Genomic DNA, 22343 nt, shown 5'->3' with positions numbered 1-22343 from the left:
CCCTTTATACAGGTGAGGAAGCTAAGGCCCAGGAGGCAAAGTGACCTACCTGGAGTCACTCAGCTAGTAGGCAGGGGAGGTGGAACCCTGCCCTGTGCTGGCCACCTCGATTCTCCGTCCTCTGGGCTTGGAGTCACACCCACATCCAAGTTGTCCCCAGTATTTAGCAGGTTCAATCCCCAGGTCGGGAAGATCCCCTGGAGGAGGGCATGGCAGCCCATTCCAGTATTTTTGCCTGGAGAATCCCATGGACAGAGGAGCCTGGCGGGCTACAGTCCACAGGGTCGCACAGAGTTAGACATAGCTGAAGTGACTTCGCACGCATGCATGTTAAAAGGTATTGAGCCATAAGAAGCAATCCAGAACCTGAGGGTCTCAAGTTTATTGCTGAAATGATTCAAACTGCCTTTTCCACATCTTTTCCTTCTCATCCATTCTACCTCATTCTTTTCATTGTACCTCTCACCCATTTATTATGCAAAAGATGAGAACTCTCTGGAACCTCTCAGAAAAGGGGGCCAGTTTAGCCAACTCTCCACTTCCCAGGGTGGCTTGAGACTGAACCACTCCCAGCCATCACCTTGTCTCAGGGTTTTTCATCCAGTCCAGCTTCTGAGGGGGGCAGGGCCCAGCACAGTATCTGGCACAGAGTAGACATGCAATCTATGTCAGGGAAGCACATGTTAGATGCATTATTTATAGGATTTATACTCTCAAGCTTGGTTTAAGTGCATATTAGTCATAAAAATCAGGCTGTTACTAACAAAATATTCAGGATAAATTAAGAGAAAAAGCAAATGGCAGCACATGTTGAACTATGAGCCCCACAAAATATTTTATATACACTGAGAAAAAGAGGAGGGCATATTTTTAAAGAATCTTAATTTCTGAGTGGCTGGAGTAATAGCTAGTTTATATTTTCTTTACAGTTTTCCAAATTCTGCAATATAACAGTCGCCTACCAGGCTCCTCTGTCCATGGGGTTTTCCAGGCAGTAGTACTGGAGTGGATTGCCATTTCCTTCTCCAGGGGATCTTCCCAACCCAGGGATTGAACCCGGGTCTCCCGCATTGTAGACAGACGCTTTACCGACTGAGCCACCAGGGAAGTCCATATATATACATGTAGACAGACTATGGCACCCCACTCCAGTACTCCTGCCTGGAAAATCTCATGGACGGAGGAGCCTGGTGCACTGCAGTCCATGGGGTCGCTAAGAGTTGGACACGACTGTGTGACTTCACTTTCACTTTTCACTTTCATGCGTTGGAGAAGGAAATGGCAACCCACTCCAGTGTTCTTGCCTGGAGAATCCCAGGGATGGCAGAGCCTGGGGGGCTGCATAGTCCAGTCTATGGGGTCGCATAGAGTCAGACACGACTGAAGCGACTTAGCAGCAGCAGCAGCAGACAGACTATAGGTACTCAAGTTGGGTTAGTCTTTCAGTCGTGTCTGATTCTTTGTGACCCTGTGGACTGTAGCCCACCAGGTTCCTCTGTCCATGGAATTCTCCAGGCAAGAATACTGGAGTGGATTGCCATTTCCTTCTCCAGGGGATCTTCCTGACCCTGGGATCGAATCCGGGTCTCTTGCCTTACAGGCAGATTCTTTACGGCCTAAGCCACCAGGGAGGCCCTAGGTACTCAAGGGAGATCCCCAAAGCCAGCTTAACTCCTGCCAGGATACTCCATCCTGAAGGCTTGGTAATGTTGTACTCACATCATTACTTCAAAGGAAATGAGTTCAAAACTGACAGTTTTAACCAGTGCTGATAGACTCAGACTTGCCTGAAACACATCCGCCTTGCTGGAAACTGTTTTACGACCCACACTTCCCTTTGGTTCCAGCTGAGCAGAGGAGAAGCCTTCCCTTCTCCAATCGGTAAAACCGTCTCAAGGATGCAAACAAGTAAATAAAAACAGATTCCCTGGACACAAATGAATGAGAGCACAGAAAGGTTGCAAGAGCCTAAGCCAGAAGTTGGCTTCCCCTTGACTGAGAACACCATCCAAGCTGGCTCTGGTGTCAGACGGAGCCCTGCGGCCACGGGTGGGAGGTGGCAGTTTCCTGGCTTGAGAGGGACATGGTCTGGCCACAGATTTATCTGACATCAGACTGCTTGTTTTAATAAGAAGCTTACTGGGGGACCAGCCCAGAGAGCGGCTCTGTGGGATGAACTGGAAATACAATGCAGTGGAGGAAGGATGGTCCTGAGACCCAGGGCTCGAGTGGTCCTTCTCCTAGGACGGAAGAGGTGCCCGAGCTTGGAACAACCGTGCATCCTCTCTGTGTCAGAAGACGCAATGTCCAAGGTGGTCCCTCCCTGAGCTACTATTCAGTGACTCTGATGGATTTCCCGGCTCCAGTCTTGAATAATTTATCTGGACACAAGCCTGGAAAGTCAGTTTATTTATGTCTTGGCACCAGGACCCAGGTGCCACATATGCCACGCACGTGTTTTCCCCTCTCGCTTTTATGTTACCAAAGATCCATTTTCACTGGACGAAAGATCTACATGGAGAATCAGCCTTTCCATTTGTTAAGCTTTTTCTTTTTGCTTTAAACATTCCAGACCAAAAATTATCCAGGTCAGATGGGCTAGGTTTGATTTTTTTTTAAATTTTCCCTAATGTATACTTTCTTAAAGCCTGGAAACACTTCTATACCCTAATAACTTTAATGACTTAAAAAGAGCTTTAAATCTAATGCTCTTGCAACTACTTCTAGATGGAGAAAAACAGCTTCTGGAGAAATGTTTGTGACATTTGACATCTAAAAGGAATCTGCAGTTGGTCACAGTTTAAGGAAAACAGCACCTACTCAAATGCCTTCACCCTGCTCTCACTGCAAAATGAAATGTTTCAAGAAAGATCTGATTGTTTTCCTGGATCAGAAAACAGTAGTCAAGTACTGAATTTTCCAGAAGAAGGCCAAGAGCTTTGTCACGGTGGAAATAACAGATCTATCTTGTTTCTTAGTTTGAGAAACCCAGATGAAGTCGTTTAGATACCTGAGAGCTGAGTCTGGCAGTTGGTCCATGAGGCAGAACTGCCACAAATCTGGTGGGAGGGTGCCCGCCTGTGGGGAGGGTGTGCAGGACGTTGGTTAGGATGAGCTGTCAAGAGGGCGCTGACACAGTGGGAGGCCTGGGAGTCTCGGTGGCAGAGGAAGCCAGACTTGGGAAAGAGTGAATAACAGGAGAAGCAAAAAAGGGCTGCAGGGAGAAGCCAGTGAACACCTGCCAGGGCAATCGTTTTTTGGAAAAAGCTGTTCAGGTCTGCCAGTCTCCTAGAGAATTACAGCTGAAGCTACTGGCGGGCTGAGTTGGAAGCCGACAAGGAACTCGCCTCCTGTGTTTGAAATTCACATATGTTTAAGATGGTGATTTTGATGACTTGACTCTAACCTGAAAAACTTTGTACCTATCACCCTTCCAGGCTTATGAAAAATATATGGTAACTTTCTTTCTCCCATTTGTTGAATGACAATGTTAAAACTAACTTAAGGGCACCTCTGTGAGTCACTGTGGCGTCATGTTAAGTGCCCTATACACATGAATTCTCATGATAACCACTGGATGCCTATACTGTTACCATCCTTATTTTAAATATAAACTGAGGTTCAGGTGGGGTTTGAACTTTGACTTAGTGCATGGGGTACTTAAGGTATTTTAAGGAAGGGTCGTTTTTGGCACCATCAAGGCAGGAAGAGATTCAATTGTAAGTATAATTCACAATGGATCAAGAAAACACTGAATTATCTTTAAGGGAGACATAGAACATCTTTTGAGACATTTCTCTGTAAGACCTTAGATTAGAAGATCTTCCAAATTCTTTTCCAGTCCTGGATTCTAAGAGTCTAGTATTCATGCTATGATATGATTTTCTTAGAGGAGCCAGTGTTTTTAAATTCAAAAAATAAAGTGAGAGTCAGATTTCCATTGGGAAATATCTCAGGGATAATCGGGAGGGGTCATGGGAGCCCCAGCCTCTCTGGTTGCATGTACAGCACCTAGTCACTTTCATCAGCTCTTCGCCCTGTGATCCCTCTGTGGTCCTCTTATGGAGGACCATGCTGCCCACGCCTTTGCTTCTGCTTCTCCCACTATGGAGCACAGCTTGTTTCCCCTCTCAACTCCAGTGCAAATCCCAGCAATTTCAAAATCAAAGTCTCATATGAAACCTTCCCAGCTAGACTAACCCTGACCGATAATGATCTTACTTTTTCTCTGCCACCTTATATCCCTCTAGCCTTCTCTTCCTATTGTTGTTGTTGTATCCCTATCATCTAGCACTTCATTAAATATTATCTTCTATACTTTCCCAGTTGCTTTATGTTAAGTGCTTTCACACAGGGATTTCCCTGGTGGCTCAGTGGTAAAGAACCCGCCTGCCAATGCAGGAGACACGGGTTCAATCTCTGACCTGGGAAGATCCCACAAGCTGCAGACCAATTAAGCCTGTGGACCACAACTGCTGAGCCTACGCTCTAGAGCCTGGGAGCCACAGCGATTGAGCCCACGTGCTGCAACTACTGAAGCCCACACGACCTAGACCCTGTGCTCCGCAATAAGAGAAGCCACACAATGAGAAGCCTGTATACTGCAGCTAGAGGGTAGCCCAGCTCTCTGCAACTAGAGAGAGCCTGAGCAACAGCAAAGACCCAGGAGATCCAAAAATAAATAAATAAATAAAAGCAATTTTAAAAAAGTCGGGCACAAAGCAGGTCGTTCATTCCTTCATGCTTACCAGGTAACAGCCAGTCCCTGGCATGACAATGGCTATCGCAATTTCTTTACCTTAAAGGTGATTCAGCTGAACGTGATCTGGAGTTTGTTGGCATCGATTGATATAACCAGAGTATTTAAAAATTAATAACAAGCCAAACTTAATTTAGGATCTATTTCTAAAGTAACAGTCCATGGTCCTAAGAGTTTCAAATAAGAAAGATGAGGCGGGAGGAAACAGAAGAGAGGACGTAATATACAAAGGTGGCCATGCTGAGCCAAGATGCAGACTTGCACCCTGTTGCCCACTGGAGCCCAGGGGCCACCCTTCTCTGCTGCTTGGCCTCCTGGCCTGAATTAATGCTCCTGCCTACTGCTGCGATGCCCTTTGAACGGTTCCAGCTCGCCCTGGAGGAACTGTGGCATTTTAGTGGTGGGGGAGGCTACTCCTCTGTAAAGAGTGTATCTGTGGGGAATGCAGTTTTGGGAAGAAAGACACTATTTAAAAGGAAGAACACTATTCCTTTGACAGCCCCATGGAGCAGGGCAAATGAATTAGAAACAGCAAATCAAGTCCAAGCTGGGAAAAAGCCCTGGGAGGCTGTGAAGTGCAGCCCCCTGTTTTAAGCTGGTCACCATATTTTTGTCATGACCAATGAATTCTACCGTCTCAGAGGGAATATACTGGCTGAAACACAGTCAAGAAGTGCTTTTCTTGGAATATGGAGAAGGAAGGAAAATGAGGAGTAGGTTTACTGGAGAAGAGATTCTTTCAAAATACCTCTTAGGATAACATATGCTGAATGGAAAACTTTATGTGTCATAAATTATTAGCGAGTATGAAGTGTGTTTTAGCCAAAGTTTCATGTAGGGCAGCTAACAACTTGGCTTGTAGCCTAATAGGTATATACATGGAGTTATCTACCCCGAAAATAATGTAACACCCCTGTCATAGCTAATTCAAAGCTCAAGTACTAGGTGGTGGTTTAGCACTAAGTCGTGTCTGACTGTTGTGACCCTGTGGACTGCAGCCCTCCAGGCTCCTCTGTCCATGGGATTTTCCAGGCAAGAATACTGGAGTGGGTTGTCATTTCCTTCTCCAGGGGAATTAATCAAACTCAGGTCTTATGCACTGCAGACAGAATCTCTACCGACTGAGCCACCAAGAAACAAGGTAAATAATTGCTATAACCTCTTCAGAACCGCTGGGGTCTAACGAACTAGAGCTCGCTCCTAACTAGGCGGCTTTCTTCCTGAGTGAGAGGCTCTCAGGCTCTCCCATGAGTTGAGACCTTCATCCTGAGGCTTCCCAGGGTCACGATGGTTTCCAGAAAAAAGTCCACAAGGCCACATTTTGTTGGGTACTTTCCTGGTTATACTGTATAAACTCCTGAAATAACACAATTTCTTTCAGATCATCTAATTTTGCTTCTCCTGAAACAAGATACTTTTGGGACAATGTAACCAGTTGTAACATTGTTCAATCCATCTTCTCTGCCATTAGCAACTGAAGCAGGGTAACTACTATTAAAGTGGAAAGTGCCTGGCAGTAAGAGGGACTAGGCTATTTTCTTTTTATGTTGCTCATTGTAAAGATAAGAAAATAAGTAATTACTGAGAACAAATAATTTTTTGAGGGAGGTTTAGTAAAACTCCAAAACCAACAAACAAAACTCCTTTCTCTTCTGTTTATGATTCCATACAAGATGGGTAAAGCTTTCTTCCCCAAAGGGTTAGAAGCATTGAACAAGAGAGATTAGTTGGTGTAGGAAGTTTAGGTCTTATATTGTCTGGTTTCTTCAACTTTTCCTTTACCTTCTGTTGGGAAAAAAATCTATCCGGTCAAGGGCAGGGTGACCTGCCAAATTGACAACGAAATGGTCGGAGGGCAGAGTGTAAAGGTAGAAAATGTACACATGCCTGACTGTAGAACCTTGGGATTTGTTCCTGTAATTAATCTACTGTGCTTGACTGAGCCCTGTGTGCCTCTGTTACGGGATCAGGGTGGCTCCCACACTGCTGCTTCTCCAAAGAACAGCAACAGAGAGCTGTTCAATAGCATGTGCAAAGGGCCTGTGGCCTGACAGGTACAGGAACCAGAATGAGTCAGGGAAGGGCCTTTATGAAGGGACTTATAAAACGGGCTTCCCAAGTGGCTCAGTGGTAAAGAATCCACCTTCCAGTGCAGGAGACGTGGGTTTAATCTCTGGGGCAGGAAGATCTCTCAGAGAAGGAAACAGAAACCCACTCTAGTATTCTTCCCTGAGAAATCCCATGGACAGAGGAGCCTAGCAGGGTACAGTCCATGGGGTCACAAAAGAGTCGGACACAACTGAGGGACTGAATACTTTTAGAAACACTCAACATTAAAAGTGCGGCAAAAGAGAAACAAGAACAGAATTACTAACTGTCCCAGAAAAGCAATCCCACCACTGTAATGTCTAATTAATCTGGGGGAACTTCTCATTTAAATTTAAGAGCATAAGTTCATGCTATATTCGACCAGCAAACTTCCCACACTCCTAGCAAAACTCAACATTCCCTCTCATGATAACTTGTAAGAACTCTTCAGAGGTGGTCACATTTATGCAAATGAAAGGTGAAAATAAATTCCAGTTGGAGGGATTCGGCCTCCACCCTGATCACAAAGCCTTGCTCCTAGAGACCAGCAAACATGTTGCCATGGTGAGGAAGTTATTTTGGTCTCTTCCAATTTGAATCTCTTTCTAGGGCTTGAGCACTGCAGGGAAGAATTACATCCTCTCAACTCCTCTGAGAAAACATATTTTATTCTTCAAAAGACAAATCCTGGAGATAAGAAAAATAGTATCTAGTGCTCCAGGTGGGTTTAGCTAGCTGGGTTATTTAATTTAGCCCTGAAGCTGGAAGACAAGTTTTCCTCTGAACCAAATCTTTCCAGGTGCTGGGGGAAGAAATTTTGACAGTTGCCTACCCATCCAACCCCCCGCATCCCTCACCTTGATAATTCCAACCCTAACACTATAAATTAAAATCTCAGAAACCAGCCTCTGGTGAGGACAAATTGAGGTTGAATAGAGTCCAGATTCTATCCCCAAAGCCAGGCGGCATCCATGGTAGTGACAGTTTCCGTTTGATCAGCAAAACCAGCATGAACCCTGGTGAGAGAACTCAGCAGAAAAGCGTAATCTTCTTGATGTTTTATACTCCAAAGAGGCAAATCCAATGTTATTTTGAGTTCTCTCGTCTGCTATTCTGAATTACCCTACATTTCTCAGCTCAATCATTCGTTAGTAATTACAATTACTCTGGATTTCAGGGGCTAAACCAAGAAAAAATTAATTTGATTTTAATGAGTTTTTTAAAAAACTAGTAAAAAAGACCCTTTTATGCATACTGTCAAGGATGGAAAGCCACATTCTGATGGCACCAGTAATTTTCAAATTACTTTAGCAAGTCTGATGAGGTTGAATAAACAGAAAATAAGGTATTTCAGATACTTCCTTTCCTTGTTTCGTGGCCTCACTGTGTGGCAAGCGCGTGGGATCCTAGTTATCTGACCAGGGATGCGAACTGTGCCCTTTGCATTACAAGCACGGAGTCTTTACCATGGACTGCCAGGACAGGCCTTAGAGACTTGTTTCTTTTTCTGTAACTCTGGACACCAATCACGGAGAGACAAGACAAAGTTTTTCACTCATAATATATGACACCTTCTGCTATCCTCCTCTGCTACGGCGTAACTGTTAGTTGCTCAGTAGTGTCCGACTCTTTGTGACCCCATGGACTGTAGTCTGCCAGGCTCCTCTGTCCATGGAATTCTCCAGGCAAGAATACTGGAGTGGGTTGCCGTTCCCTTCCCCAGGGCATCTTCCCAACACAGGGATGGAACCCACATCTCCTGCTTTAGCAGGTGGGTTCTCTACTGTCCGAGCCACCATGGAAGCCCAGGGGCTGAGCTGTGTCCTTCCTCAAATTTATATGTGGAAGTCCTCACCTCCAGTATCTCAGAATGTGACCTTATTGGACGTAGGATTTTTGTAGATGTAGTTAAATTAAGATGAGATCATACTGAAGTGGCGTGGCATGTGCCTGCCCAGTCATGTCTGACTCTGCAACCATGTGGACCGTAGCCCACCAGGCTCCTCTGTCCCTGGGATTTCCCAGGCAAGGATACTGGAATGGGTTACTATTTCCTTCCCTGGGGAATCTTCCTGACCCAGGGATCGAACCTGCATCTCCTGCATTAGCAGGCGGATTCTTTACCACTTGAATCATACTGGAGGGGAGCCCTAAACTGGTATGTCCTGTGTCCTTATAAAAAGGGGTAAATCTGGACACAGACAACATGCAGGGAGAGTGTCACGCGAACACGAAGGCAGAGATGGCGGTGGTACATCTCCAGGGCAAAGAATGGCAGAGACTGCCAGCAGACTCCAGGATCAGACTCTCCCTCACAGACACCAGAAGGAATCCACCTCGACAACACCTTGACTTTGGACTTCCAGCCAGCAGGACTATGCTACAACTAGGAGTACCATGCATTGTGTAGGCCACTTAGTTTGTGATACTTCGTTATGGCAGCCCTAGCAAATGAATATACTCACCTAGAAAGAAATGATCATGATCAGGACCTACTTATTTTTTTAAAAAATAAATTATTTCAAAAAGGGGGGAAAAAAGTTTGCTTCTTACTGTCAGCTCTTGGGGAAGAGAACTTGGCTTTTTTATGTTGATCTCAATGCTGTTGCTGTCTTGTTTCAGCTCCACGGGGGACCCATGCACTCTGGCCACACCTTCAAACATCTGGGATTTGGTCAACGAGGGGGCAAGTGCCACCGTGGGACACTCTCTTTCCTTCTCCTCCTCATCACCATGAGTTGTCTCTCCATTCATGGTGACTTTCCCATCTACCTGTAAAAACCAGAATGAACAAGAACATGCTATTCTCCAGTGAAAGATTATAACAAAATAACATGTTCAGAATCATCTTAAATCATTAGCATTTAACAACCACAGTCCAACAAAGAATAAGTTCTCGTATATGTTTCCGTCAGTCTAGAAAGCAGGGCTCCCTTAAATGCCATCTTTGAGGGCTTCTTTAAAAGGTGGTTTGGTTTCTTTAAAAGGTGGTCTGCCTTCTCAGGTCACTTCATGTTAGATTACATTTCACGCTCAACTTACTAGGGGTCTGCTTTTATTTTGTAGTATAGAAAATCAAGGGATCTTAGGTACAAATAAATGACGCATATTTGGGTTCCAGTAGTTTTTCATGTAAGCTCTGTGACTGCTATTTCACAATTTTGAGATCTTTTCTTCCTAATAAACATATAAACTAGGTGGAGCTCATCTTAGATCAGGAATATTTCACAGGTTATTCTGTTACGGTTGAGGGCAATGAATACTTTTTGCAAGCAATCACAGAGGGCAGGGAACCTGGTGCGTTACTATGTTACAGTGAATTCCTGTGTGCGTGTGTGCGTGCATGCTCAGTCACTTGTCACGTCTGACTCTTTGTGACCCCATGGACTGTAGCCCACCAGGGCTACATGGGAATTCTCCAGGCAAGAATACTGGAGTGGGTTGCCATACCCTCCTCCAGGGGATCTTCCAGCCCAGGGATCGAACCCTCATCTCCTGCACTGCAGTTGGGTTCCTTACCCAGAGCCACCTGGGGAGCCCCACAGGAAATTCCTATTTCTAGTTAATTTGACCATCTCAGTATTTTCAAGAAAAAGAGGCCATGCACATTAAAATATCTTTGTTTTGCCCCCATGTCTAGGGCCGGTGGTGGGAGCAAGAAAGAAGGAGTGAGGGTGGTTAGTCTGACTTATTGAAGGTACCTGGAAATCTCTTTCAAGTCTGACAGTATATAGAGCGGTCATGAGAGGAAGCCCTGCAGTGAGGCAACCTGAGTTCTGGCTTCACCACTTAACAGCCATGTAATCTGCAACCTCAGTTTCCTCCTTTCTATGATAATCAGTCAGTTCAGTTCAGTTCAGTCGCTCAGTCGTGTCCAACACTGCGACCCCATGAATAGCAGCATGCCAGGCCTCCCTGTCCATCACCAACTCCCAGAGTTCACTCAAACTCATGTCCATCGAGTCGGTGATGCCATCCAGCCATCTCATCCTCTGTCGTACCTTTCTCCTCCTGCCCCCAATCCCTCCCAGCATCAGAGTCTTTTCCAATGAGTCAACTCTTTGCATGAGGTGGCCAAAGTACTAGAGTTTCAGCTTTAGCATCATTCCTCCCAAAGAAAATCCAGGGCTGATCTCCTTTAGAATGGACCGGTTGGATCTCCTTGCAGTCCAAGGGACTCTCAAGAGTCTTCTCCAACACCACAGTTCAAAAGCATCAATTCTTCGGTGCTCAGCTTTCTTAATAGTATCTCCTTAATGATGCTATTATGGTATCATTTATGTATTAATATATGCACAGAACTTAGAACAGTATCTGGCATATTTATGTATATAAATGTTAGCTATTCTTATTACTAAGCCTTCTAAAATCTTTTAAAAAGAATAGAAGGGCAGATACTAGTTATAGATTATTTACCTTAAGTCAGTGTTTTGTCTATTGTCTGTGATCCATAAAATTTAAATCACAACTGAGCACACACACATAAAGATAACTGAAATGGAGTTTAACAATTAATATTTACCTTTTTATATGTGATGCACTATACTGTTTTTAAACATTATATTGTAATATATATATTTTATAATATATAATAATGTTTATTATTAATATATAAACAATATATAATAATGTTCATTATTAATATAAATATTAATTATCTAATTATATCTATTAATATATCTAATAATGTTTTTTTAAAAAAGAATGCTGATTCCAAACCACTAACTTGATTTCATAAGCTAGCAATAGATGGCAACTCTCAGTTTGAAAACACTGCCTTAAACCATTTTATTGCTACTTCATTTTATTGACACTTCTTTTACTCTTAAATCTGTTGTGCTAAGAAACTGAGCCTGTATTCCCTGCCTCCCATGCCCACCTTCTCCCCACAAGAAAATGCACATGCACACACACACGCACACACACCTTAGCTCCAGTTCTGGTGTTACCTGGTAACAACTGTCCTTTGCATGCTACCTGTGACCAGGAGTGAGCTCACCCATTCGATGGTGGGGATGTGAACAGGGCTGACAGCCATCAGGACCTACGATGAGTTGAGGGCTCATTGGTGAGCTCCAGCTCTAAAAGGATCTCTATCCAAGTCCCTCATTCTACCTCCCCTGAAGCCTCTACACTGTCTTGCCACAATGGTAGGAACTGGGTTTTCTCAGGGTCTTGCCATGAAGTCATCTATCCTAATTCTTCTGTTTAAACAATCACATTGTACTGTTTATATAAAGGAAAGGAAATGGACATCTAGACTAACAGATCACATTCCTTGGATACCAAGTTAAATGCATGTATTCCCTGTCCCTGTTCTGGGCCACCTCAATATCAAACCAACCTTTACGAGAAGCTATCAGACATTTGATGGTCGTGAGCCCAGGGTGAAGGAGAGCTGCTACGGTACTTAGGCAGCCTGCTGAGCACATGTGATTGCATGTGTATCTGTGTGTGCACCAGTCTGCATGATAAGAATCTCATCTTCTCAGGAAAAATTCATGTGTTTATTCAACAGACACTTGCTGAGTGCCTAGGCACAGACACCAGCCTCTTAGGATAAAGCTGTGAACACACACACAGTGGTTGCCCTTGGAGGGATAAACATCTCAATCCAACCTAGATGAGATGGAAAGGACATTTTTCTTTCATTTGATCAAGGCCTAGGACACAGATTTTAAAGATACATTCAGAGTTAAGCTAAGAAAGATGCTAAGAAAGTTAGAAATATGGCTCGGTTCCCTCTGAAACTCAATAGGAAGATACACACACACAGTGCTCAGTTAGTTTAGCTTAGCAAACTTTCTTTACAGTCACATGTCTGTGTCTGCCACTGATGAATTCCACCTCTCTCTTCTATTATGAACCCATGCGGGATGCAGGGACAAGGGAAACTGACTTTTCTTTGTTATCAACCTTGCTTGAGACGAAGGATGAGTACTTCCTCCTGATGCAAGGGAAAATACTAGGATTTGAGGAAGAAAAAAGATGTTTGGCTGCTATAGGTTCTTTGGTTCTGGAACACTATTTTACACATTCATTGGCACCTCCCCCACCACCTCCAAAATAACATAGATTCTTCCCACCTAAAATTAAAAAAAATTTTTTTCTCATTTGAATACCAAGTATATCCCATGTATTTCTTATATTACCATTGTTTTTTCCCAGTGGTAGCATCTTTTCTGGAGAAGGCGATGGCACCCCACTCCAGTACTCTTGCCTGGAAAGTCCCATGGACAGAGGACCCTGGTAGGCTGCAGTCCATGGGGTCTCGAAGAGGTGGACACGACTGAGCAACTTCACTTTCACTTTTCACTTTCATGCATTGGAGAAGGAAATGGCAACCCACTCCAGTGTTCTTGCCTGGAGAATCCCAGGGACAGCGGAGTCTGGTGGGCTGCCGTCTATGGGGTCTCACAGAGTCAGACATGACTGAAGCGACGCAGCAGCAGCAGCAGCAGCAGCAGCAGCAGCAGCATCTTTTCGGTTATGATGTCAGAGGTATATACAGAGGTAACTGTATATACCTCTATTTACACTAAAGGTCATTAAAAGTTTGTTTTGAGGCATTTTCAATACCCCCAGATAAATGGAGATACCTAGGGTGCTACTAAATTGGGGTTTGTTACCATTGCTATGGAGATATCATACCATCATGCATGCATGCGTGTTCAGTCGCTCAGCATATCAAACCATGAAATAGACCTTGCTCATGGAGGTGACTCAACCACCAATCTCATTCAAGCCCATCAGTATTAAAAATAGGAATTGAGAAGAATCCTAAGTTATTTGATGGCTCAGATGGTAAAGTGTCTGCCTACAATGTGGAAGACCTGGGTTCAATCCCTGAGTCGAAAAGATCCTCTGGAGAAGGAAATGGCAACCCACTCCAGTACTCTTGCCTGGAAAATCCCATGGATGGAAGAGCATGATAGGCTACAGTCCGTGGGGTTGCAAAGAGTCAGACATGACTGCAAAACTTCACTTAAGAGAAGAATCATCAATCCCTGAATTATTTGCAAACCAAATCTCAGAGACACATAAACTTCATAACTGTACATGTTAATGCATTTGCTTTTGTTTGATAAAAACAACCACATCTTCCTGAGATAAGATGCTTCTTTTCCCCAGGGAGTTCAGTTTTGGTTCTACCCTTAAAGGACTCATCCTACCTTGAAGGTCTTCAGAACCTCTTGAGAGTTTTTGGGCTGGGAGTAAGGCTTGGGCGTCAGCATAGGCACTGCTTTGGGAGAGACAGTTTTGCTCGGAGACCCACTGCCTGCTGACATGCTGGCATCCAGAACGCTGGGACGAGCGATGGTGGTTTCCACAGTGGCAGTGAACTTGGGTGGAGGCAGTGACTGTTGCCGCAGATATTTCATAGGGTTGGGGTCACTGAGGAAGGGGGATAAGTTTGGCTCTGTTGAATGGCTTCTTTCCAGGATTTTTGGCATCTCCAAGCGTTCAAGAACAGCTTCACTGATGGTGAATCTCTCGATGTACTGCTGAAGGATACCCTCTGCCTCCTCCTGGGTCCGTGCATTCTTGTATGCTTCATGCAGCTCCCTTTCTCTTCGCTCTCTAAAGGGTAGACATGGGAGGGGAAGCAAGAACAGAGTCAACAGTCACAGGAACTGCAAAGAGGACCTTGGTAGGACCCAGAGTAGAGCCGAAGAGACCAAACAGGGTGTGCAATATTAGTGTCAGAGCCTTTGTGATGACTGACAATTTTTAGAAAAAGCACATCTAACTAATACTGTACATTAAACAACAACAGAAAGAACCCACTTTTCTTGGACGATTTCTCTGTAGGTTTTTATGCTTTTCCTTCGTTCCCTTGTCCCATCCTCTCCAGCCAGCAGCTTCTCCATTTTTTTCCTTTCTTCCTCTTTTCTGATTAAGTCCTGAGAAGCACTTCTTCTACGGCTCTTCCAACGAGCCAGGTCCTATGGGGGAGGGGGAGGGAGACAGAACACTCTTCTTCAGATTTGCATGTAATTCCATTTCTACATTTAAGGGTTTAGTGCGTGCTGACTGTGCGCCAGGCTAAGACATTCCTCTACAATCCAGTTTAAGTTTGGTTGGAACAAGAATATCTTGAAGGCAGGAAACCTTCAGATATTCTACATTATCCAGAGCAGGGCAGCACATTTGGTAAAACGTGGTAATGTAAAATTTGCTATTGTATCCCGTGTCAGTGGCCACATGTTAAAGTATTGTCTCACAGGATATTGTAAGAAACTTCATTTCTTGCTATTTATGACCTCGGCATTGTGAATGGACTCGCTGACAATAGAATGGTAGGAATTTACCACAGACCTACACAAATTCCCTCAGGGAAGAAAGAAAAAGCAGAAAAACAATTGGTTTTGGGGTCTCGTAGAACCAATAGTTCTGTATGTCCTAAGTCATCTGATCATGTCCTAAGTCATCTGATCCTTATGACACCCTCACCACAAATCCTATGGGTAATTAGAGCCTAATGAGAAAGAGTTAGGATTCTGGAGTTAAACAGGTAGGCATGTGGCTATGGGAAAGAATCCCAGCTCCATCTCTTCCATGCTTTGGAATCTCAAGCATGCTTCTTAGTCTCTCTGTACCTCAGTTTCCTCATCTCCAAAACAGAAATGATAATGATACCTACTCTTGCATGCTTGTTGTGAGGGTGAAATGAGGTACTGCACATCAGGTGGCAGGCACATAGTAAGTGCTTGATATCTCATAGACATAATCGTTACCACAATTTATCGACTTTGGGAAAGTTCACCAGTTGACTAAAGGTAGAGTCAAATCTGCAGTGACTGCCTCAAAGCGCTCTGTGAGGATGAGATGAAATAGTCCACTCTCTCTCGTTTCATACTGATCTTCAAGTTTCTTTCCGCCCTAGCTCTCTGCTTTCAGCTCACAGACAATCCCAAGGCCCCCATTAGGCCCTGGAGCCATCCTCAATCTCTTATTCACTAGCTGTGTGGCTCTGGACAAGTTAATTCACTGCTTTGGGACTCCTCTGTTGGACTGAGGATAGTAACATCTACAGTTGCTAGCATACTGAGTTACTGAGAGGGTTCAAGAACGATTAACTGCAAGGCATTCAGAACAGTGCCTGTTACTGGCATGCTTTCAATGTTGGCAGTTATCATTGTTGTCATCATCATTATCAATTCCAAATATACAAACTCAGAAGACAGTGCATCCTTGATTTGGCATCCCATGCTAGTTGCCTCCCGCCCGCTCCCCTCTGCTTTCTGGCCAAACTTCAGCAAACTTTCCTTAATTCCCACATGGGCAGTATTCACTGTTTGAAGTCTTTTCCGGGCACGCCTTTCTTCTGCATGGCTTTCTAGCCCGAGGCTCCCACCCAATCTGATTCTGATTCTCTGCTCCAAAGGGCCTCTTGCCCAGCGGGCAGCGCGGTCTCTCCACTGCCCAGCCGTGGCCCCAGCACTCACATCCTGCCATTTGTCATCCTCTTCCCGCAGCTGGCTGTTTATCAGTTGCAGCTGCTCCTGGCGGGCCCTGCTGTGTGGCTGCACCGCGGCCTCCTCCTCACACCGCATGTCAAACATACTCGTGCTCCTGCGTGTGGAGAGAGCAGAGAACGAGCGGACAGAGATGAGCATCCCTCCTGCCTCTGCGCACTTGGGGCGTCCCGCCGCGTGGGGGCGCTACCGCGTATAGAAAACAGTCCCTTTCCCTCCGCAGCCTAAGGCAGCCACGGGGTCTGCAATCTGTTTCTCCCTCAGCCGGCAGCAGCGGGCATGCTAGGAGCCTCAGCTCTTCTTTTGAAGCAGAAGCCAAAATGTGACCATCTTTGTGTTCAGTGATGGCTGAATTGGTCAATTAATTTTACATGTTGGGGCCTAGATATGTTTAAACTAAGAGGCTTGAAAAGGTATTTGAAACTCTGAACTAGTCTCATTTATTAGTATTAGAAAATAAAATTAAGAGCATTAACATGTATAACTTGGAGAGAATTTGTGGGGAAGGAGGATGGCGTCCCCTGAAGTGAAAATTTAATTGCAGTAAATGCTTCTTTGTGTAGGGCTGGCTTAAATGCTTTCTTCATTAACAGGCAATTTCTCCATACAGCCTCAATCTAAGGCGCCACTTTTTCATGTCATATTTTCAGAATTTTGGATGCATTCAACAACTATGCACAAATGATACATATGTTTGTTGTGGTTTATTTCTATGTCCTGTAAAACTGTAAATCTGTAGTATGTTGATGGCATCTTGAAATCAAGAAAATAAGGTATTTTATGGTAAGGTTAAGGGCAAAATATAAAAATCAGTGTATACTTTATATCCTAAAATTCTCACAATGGTTTCACTTTATTTCTGACAGATACCTCTGCATATACTCTTTTAAAAGCAGAAGGATTTGGAAAGCAAATTTTAAGAACCTTTAGGCAGTTCATATAACTGATATATTCTGTAGGAGCTTATTAATTGTTGGGTAAGACCATACGGCCTTTTCTGCAATGCTTATTATAGACCTTTGTTACAGGGAAAGCTGAAGCAGCAAGATGAAAATAGAAATAAAAACCAAATCAAAATCTTCTTCTTTTTTTTTTTTTCCTCTCAAAGAAATCACTAGCTCTGGGACCAAGTGGGTTATAAAGCGCCCAACAAGTGGAGGGCCCTTTAGGAACAGAGACTGTGACAGTCCATTTTTGAAGCCAGCCTAACACAAAGAAAAAGAAGAGCCATGCACCAAGACACTAACTAATTCCAGACATCATCAGTGATGTCCAAAATAGTTATCCCCATGGCCAGACAAAGCACAGCAGCAGCATCGCTGGATGCCAGGGGTTCCTTAGCAGGCGGCTCTCTGGAAGGAGAAGACAATCCCAAAGCAATGGCTGCCCACGTTCATTTCAGTCTGCTCAAATATGAATGTATGAGAGCCTCTCCCCTCTCTTTAGATGTTGGACAATTTGAGTCTGTGAGAACTGTGTGGAAAGAGAGTGAAAACTGAAGACTGTACTTGAATCTGTTTCTGATCATCCGGCTGCGTAGGACTTTCTTTGATCCAAGGCTTCTATTTGCACGGGAATGACACACTACTGTGTGGAGCTGTTCACAAATCCAGGGCACGGTGTTGCTTGTGTCTTCCTGGAAGATAAACTGTAGTCCTCGAAAGAGAGGAGGGACTGTGATTTGTCACCTATTTGATGCTGCTTATTAATGTGGTTTAAGGAAAATTTAGGAATTTGCGGAGTTAGGTAGAGAAGTCTAATCCATTGTTTTTAAACTTCATGGATCATAATGCCTCAAACAACTCTTCCAGAAAGGGACCCGAACTCATCCCATCTTCCTTTCAGAGTTAATGAAAAACTTAACTCTAAATGCATCAGATTCAGCCTGTTTCTCTTTCAAGGCAATTTATAGGCTTTGTGAAGGTCTTAGAAGACATAAGCCCCTCTCAGTTGGGACTCTATTGTAATCTACTAAATAGCTGGCAGATTATGGGAGAAAAAGGAAGTCCTTTCCTTCAACTTTGCCATCTGTAATTTTTAAAGGGCAGAATTTTGGTTTAGGTCACACTGATGGCCATAGGGCAGTCTTCTTCTGGGACCCCACTAAGAGAACGGCAGGCTTCTTCAGGATTTGAGAACTGTTTACCTCACTTAATTGGCATGGAGAGGGTGGGAGCAAGGCCTTCAGAACTGCCTTCTTCTGTCCCAGGTTCCTATTTCTGTTTCTACCATGAAGTTCTAACTACCACAGCCCGAACGTGGCCAAAAGCTGGTTAATGAAATAAAAAGAGAAACTCTTGTCTGCCTTCTCCTATACCAGGAAGTATTTTTTTTTTTTCTGGTTAGAGATTTTTTTTTTCTTTAAAAAGCAACACCAGCAAAAGAGAAATAATAAAACTATGAGCAATACCTTTAAGCCATTTCAAAAAAGGAAGCAAGCTGAGGACTGATAATAGTAGACAGAAAATGAGCTGAGTCACCATTCAGAAAATGTTCCCTCATTCAGAGATTGGACTCAGCCTTCAAAATGAAGAAGTGCATGTCGAGGGATGAGGTGGGGGACCCTGGTGGTGCTAGTGGTAAAGAGCCTGCCTGCCAATGCAAGAGACATAAGAGATGTGGGTTCAATCCCTGGGTTGGGAAGATTCCCTGGAGGAGGGCATGGCAACCCACTCGAGAATTCTTGCCTGGAAAATTCCATGGACAGAAGAGCCTGGTAGGCTATAGTCCATAGAGTCGCAAAGAGTTGGACACGACTGAAGCGATTTAATAGAGCACAGCACATCAGGGGACCCTGGAGAAGTCTAGGTTCCACAACATAAACAGGATTTGCACCAAACCTATGCTTCTCAGCACAACAGGCCATGCTTGTGGGCTGTTGGGAACAGAGCCCCTGGCTCTGTAGAGCCCAGGAGTCTCTCCCTGCAGTGGGTTGGCATTTCTTAGGGTCAGGATTAAAGAGCCTCCAGAGGAGCCTGGAAATTGTTTCTGGACCAAGTCTAAGGTAAGGGAATTAAGAGCAAAATGGCTCTCACAGTTTCCAGGCTCCATGGTGGGGACCATTGGGAGAGGAGGTATGTGGAAGTGAAGAGAAGGGCAAGAAGGTGAAACTAAATCCATGGAAACATTCTTGGCTTGCCAGGAGGCGGAAATTTCTGTTTGCCTGTGTGGTAGGTCTGCCCCTGACCCGCATTCTCCTTAAAGGGCACATCTTTTTTTGATTGGGCTGCATTTTAAGAATGTGTCAATTATGAATAAATAGAGCCTGTGCCAATAGTGGTCTGTAAAGTTTCTGAAAAAGGGAGATAGTGAGGAAAAAAATGAAACATACTATAAATTTCTATTAAAATAAACTCCTGACATAATTTTTTTCTTACCCACTTGATCACTTGATTTCATATAAATTATGTCTATTCCAAGAAGGAAATTCAGCCCTTTAGATGTTTCCAAATAAGACCTCTGGAAAAGAAGCTCTTATACACTTCCTGGATCACAAGCTGCTTTTTTTTTTTCTTGGTAAATTTAGAGGAGTCTGCACCCCCACTTGATTTAAAAAATCATTTACTTTTCCTGTGGGTGAGGTTTCATATTTAGGTACAGGCAGCATTCAAAAGCTCTTTAATATAGCTCCTTTTCTTTCAGCTTTCAGGGTTTTTGAGAGATCTGTATTAGGCAAATTGCACAGCAGCTTTGCAATGATGAAGAGTAAATCCATTCTATCAAAATGTTTTTGCTAACCAAATCAAAGTAGTGTTTTGCCTATCAATCTTATATAATCCTCCTTTCAGTGAATGTTAAATACTGCCACTGTAGATTTTAAAAGCAATAACCAGGGCTCAGTTTTATAGACTACTTAACTCCACGCAGCCAGTCAAGCTCCGGCTGAATTTAGTTCTGAGACATGAATGTTCCGTGTGTCAGGCCACAAAGCAATCATACATCACACATCGGAAACTGATCTCCTTGGCACTCGAGTCAGACTGCTTAGAGCTGAAAGTACAGACTAAGCTGACATCTTGAACACAAACATGGAAAAGAAGCACAATTCAAATATAGTAGATGTGTGGCCTGACTGCAGTTACTGGTGGAAATGATATTTGTTCTACACTGTTACTTGGAATCCTCACTCAGTGACTTGAAACTATGGCTCAGGCCCGGAAGACAGGCAGGGAGAATGTTGGGGTTCACTCTTAGAATGGCCTAGACTCCCACAAGGCCACATAACACCTCTCCCAGAGGACAGACATCAGGCCACTGGTGTTGCAGTGAGATATTGATCATGTTTCTTAAACCTGAGCCAGCTAGCCTTCTGCAAAGAAAACTTCTGATTTGGCTATCAGTTTCAGAATGCTCTGCCTATGGGGAATCTGTTTTTGAAATGGAGTCAATGAGGTCACAGATGGGAGAGAGTAGATTTATCTCCAATTCAGATGTGAGGCTGGGGATGGATGGGCAATGCATCTCTGGGAGGAGCAGAGACCAAGGAGAGGCAACCCAAGTCATGTTGCACATCCTGACCCCTGGCTGTGCCATGGAACATGAATGAAACCCCAGCGTTTTGGGCTCAGGCATCCCACAGTTTATATTACTCCAACCTGGGAGGAACTTGGGCTTCTGAATCTATCATTAGTGGTTTAGAATTTATTTTCTTAGCTTAAAAAAAAATGTGCCTTTGAGAATGACTGCTGCACGGCTAAGCCTTCACATATCAGGGATTCAATGCAAAGCGCAGAAGAGCCTTTTAACAATTCCATGGTTCAGAAGAGGTTCCAACTTCCAAACCCTAACAAGAACAACTTTCACATGCCCCATCTATGAAAAGCAAATGTTAAGTTTTAAGCAGCAGCTGCGTATTAGAATCATGCTTAAGTGGCCTTTTCAGTCATCTCTCCTGCACAGAACATATGTTTTGCATTCCAATTTCAAGGGCTTCTCTGAGGCTGCAGAGAAGAGTCAGTTAGCTCTTCAGTCCAGTGTTACATTAACTGCATTTCAATTAGTGGTGAGTACTGAAAGCATGCAGTTTAGGCTATAATTAATGTATTCCTATGAATACAAAACAACTTACTCTGCGTCGTCAGACACAGGAGTTCTCGGTCCGTATCTATAAGACCAAATCCAAAATTAGAGGATTGGCAAGACAGAAGGTTAACACTGTAACCAAGCTGGAAATAAAAACTACAAGTGAAATGTATATGTGCCAAACCTTTTTTGCTGATCATACTGGAAGAGAAGTGTTATTATACAATTAGCAATATTCACCAATGGCTAAAAATGAAAGCAAAGTCTTGACACTTCTGAAGAATGTGAAATTTGTAGGAAAACCCAAAGAGGAAATAAAAATACCTCTCCACGTTACCCACAAAGAAAGGAATCGTTTCAATATAAACACAAAAAGGCTTAGGTGCAACCCACAATGTTTAGAGAAGACAGCTTTGGAAAAACCAAATGTGTATTACAGTCATTCACAAACGGTTGAACTGGTTTTTGCCTTTCTGTGTAGAGTAATGGGCTGTAATGGACACCCAGCATAGAAGCACACGCTTACTGACCCTTTCCCTGATGTGTTAATGCATTTGCACAAATAACATCAAAGAGTGTTTCTGAAGGTTTCTGAAAGCAAACCAGAACTCCAACCAGAACCCCAATCAGTGCCTTCCGCATGCATTTGACAAAAACCACAATTCCTAGAAAACTGGCAGCCTTAATCAAAACCAGACGTGGATGATATTCCATAACGTGAAAAAGCAAAGTGGTTTTTTTTTTTTTTTAACAATCTTTTATATTCTTCTATTTAGAGCTACAAAGTTGCACCTTCTTTAATATGGGCATTTTAAGTTTTAATGCATCTGATAAAACAAAGAAAAAGGTCAAATTAGAAAAAAAACTAGAATATTACAAGGGCATATTTAAGCACATTTAAAAAAAGTAGCTCCCACAAGTGACTATTTCTGGAAAGGGGAATTTTAAGAGAAGGTTTTTACCTATGCCCTGAAAGGCAATTTATTCATGCATTC

The 22343-nt window shown here is 43.7% G+C and overlaps 1 protein-coding gene across 48 annotated transcripts in view; it reads right to left on the bottom strand.

Moving 5' to 3' along the window:
* The window catches only part of LIMCH1 (LIM and calponin homology domains 1), a 352732-nt gene that overhangs the window by 37381 nt on the left and 293008 nt on the right, over positions 1 to 22343 (bottom strand). For 41 of the 48 annotated variants that reach the window (XM_027970954.2, XM_027970957.2, XM_027970951.2 and 38 more), the window contains 5 exons: positions 21395 to 21430; positions 16297 to 16423; positions 14636 to 14793; positions 14020 to 14428; positions 9401 to 9619 (listed from right to left, as the gene is read on the bottom strand). In XM_027970954.2, the coding sequence (XP_027826755.1) occupies positions 9401 to 9619; positions 14020 to 14428; positions 14636 to 14793; positions 16297 to 16423; positions 21395 to 21430 (949 nt within the window). The remainder of the gene's footprint in view (positions 1 to 9400; positions 9620 to 14019; positions 14429 to 14635; positions 14794 to 16296; positions 16424 to 21394; positions 21431 to 22343) is intronic. The other 7 variants (XM_060417026.1, XM_060417027.1, XM_027970965.2 and 4 more) reach the window with 1 other exon arrangement.

This window comes from Ovis aries, chromosome 6 (assembly GCF_016772045.2).
Source record: "Ovis aries strain OAR_USU_Benz2616 breed Rambouillet chromosome 6, ARS-UI_Ramb_v3.0, whole genome shotgun sequence".
NCBI lineage: Eukaryota > Metazoa > Chordata > Mammalia > Artiodactyla > Bovidae > Ovis > Ovis aries.
This window is presented reverse-complemented; position numbering and strand designations above follow the sequence as displayed.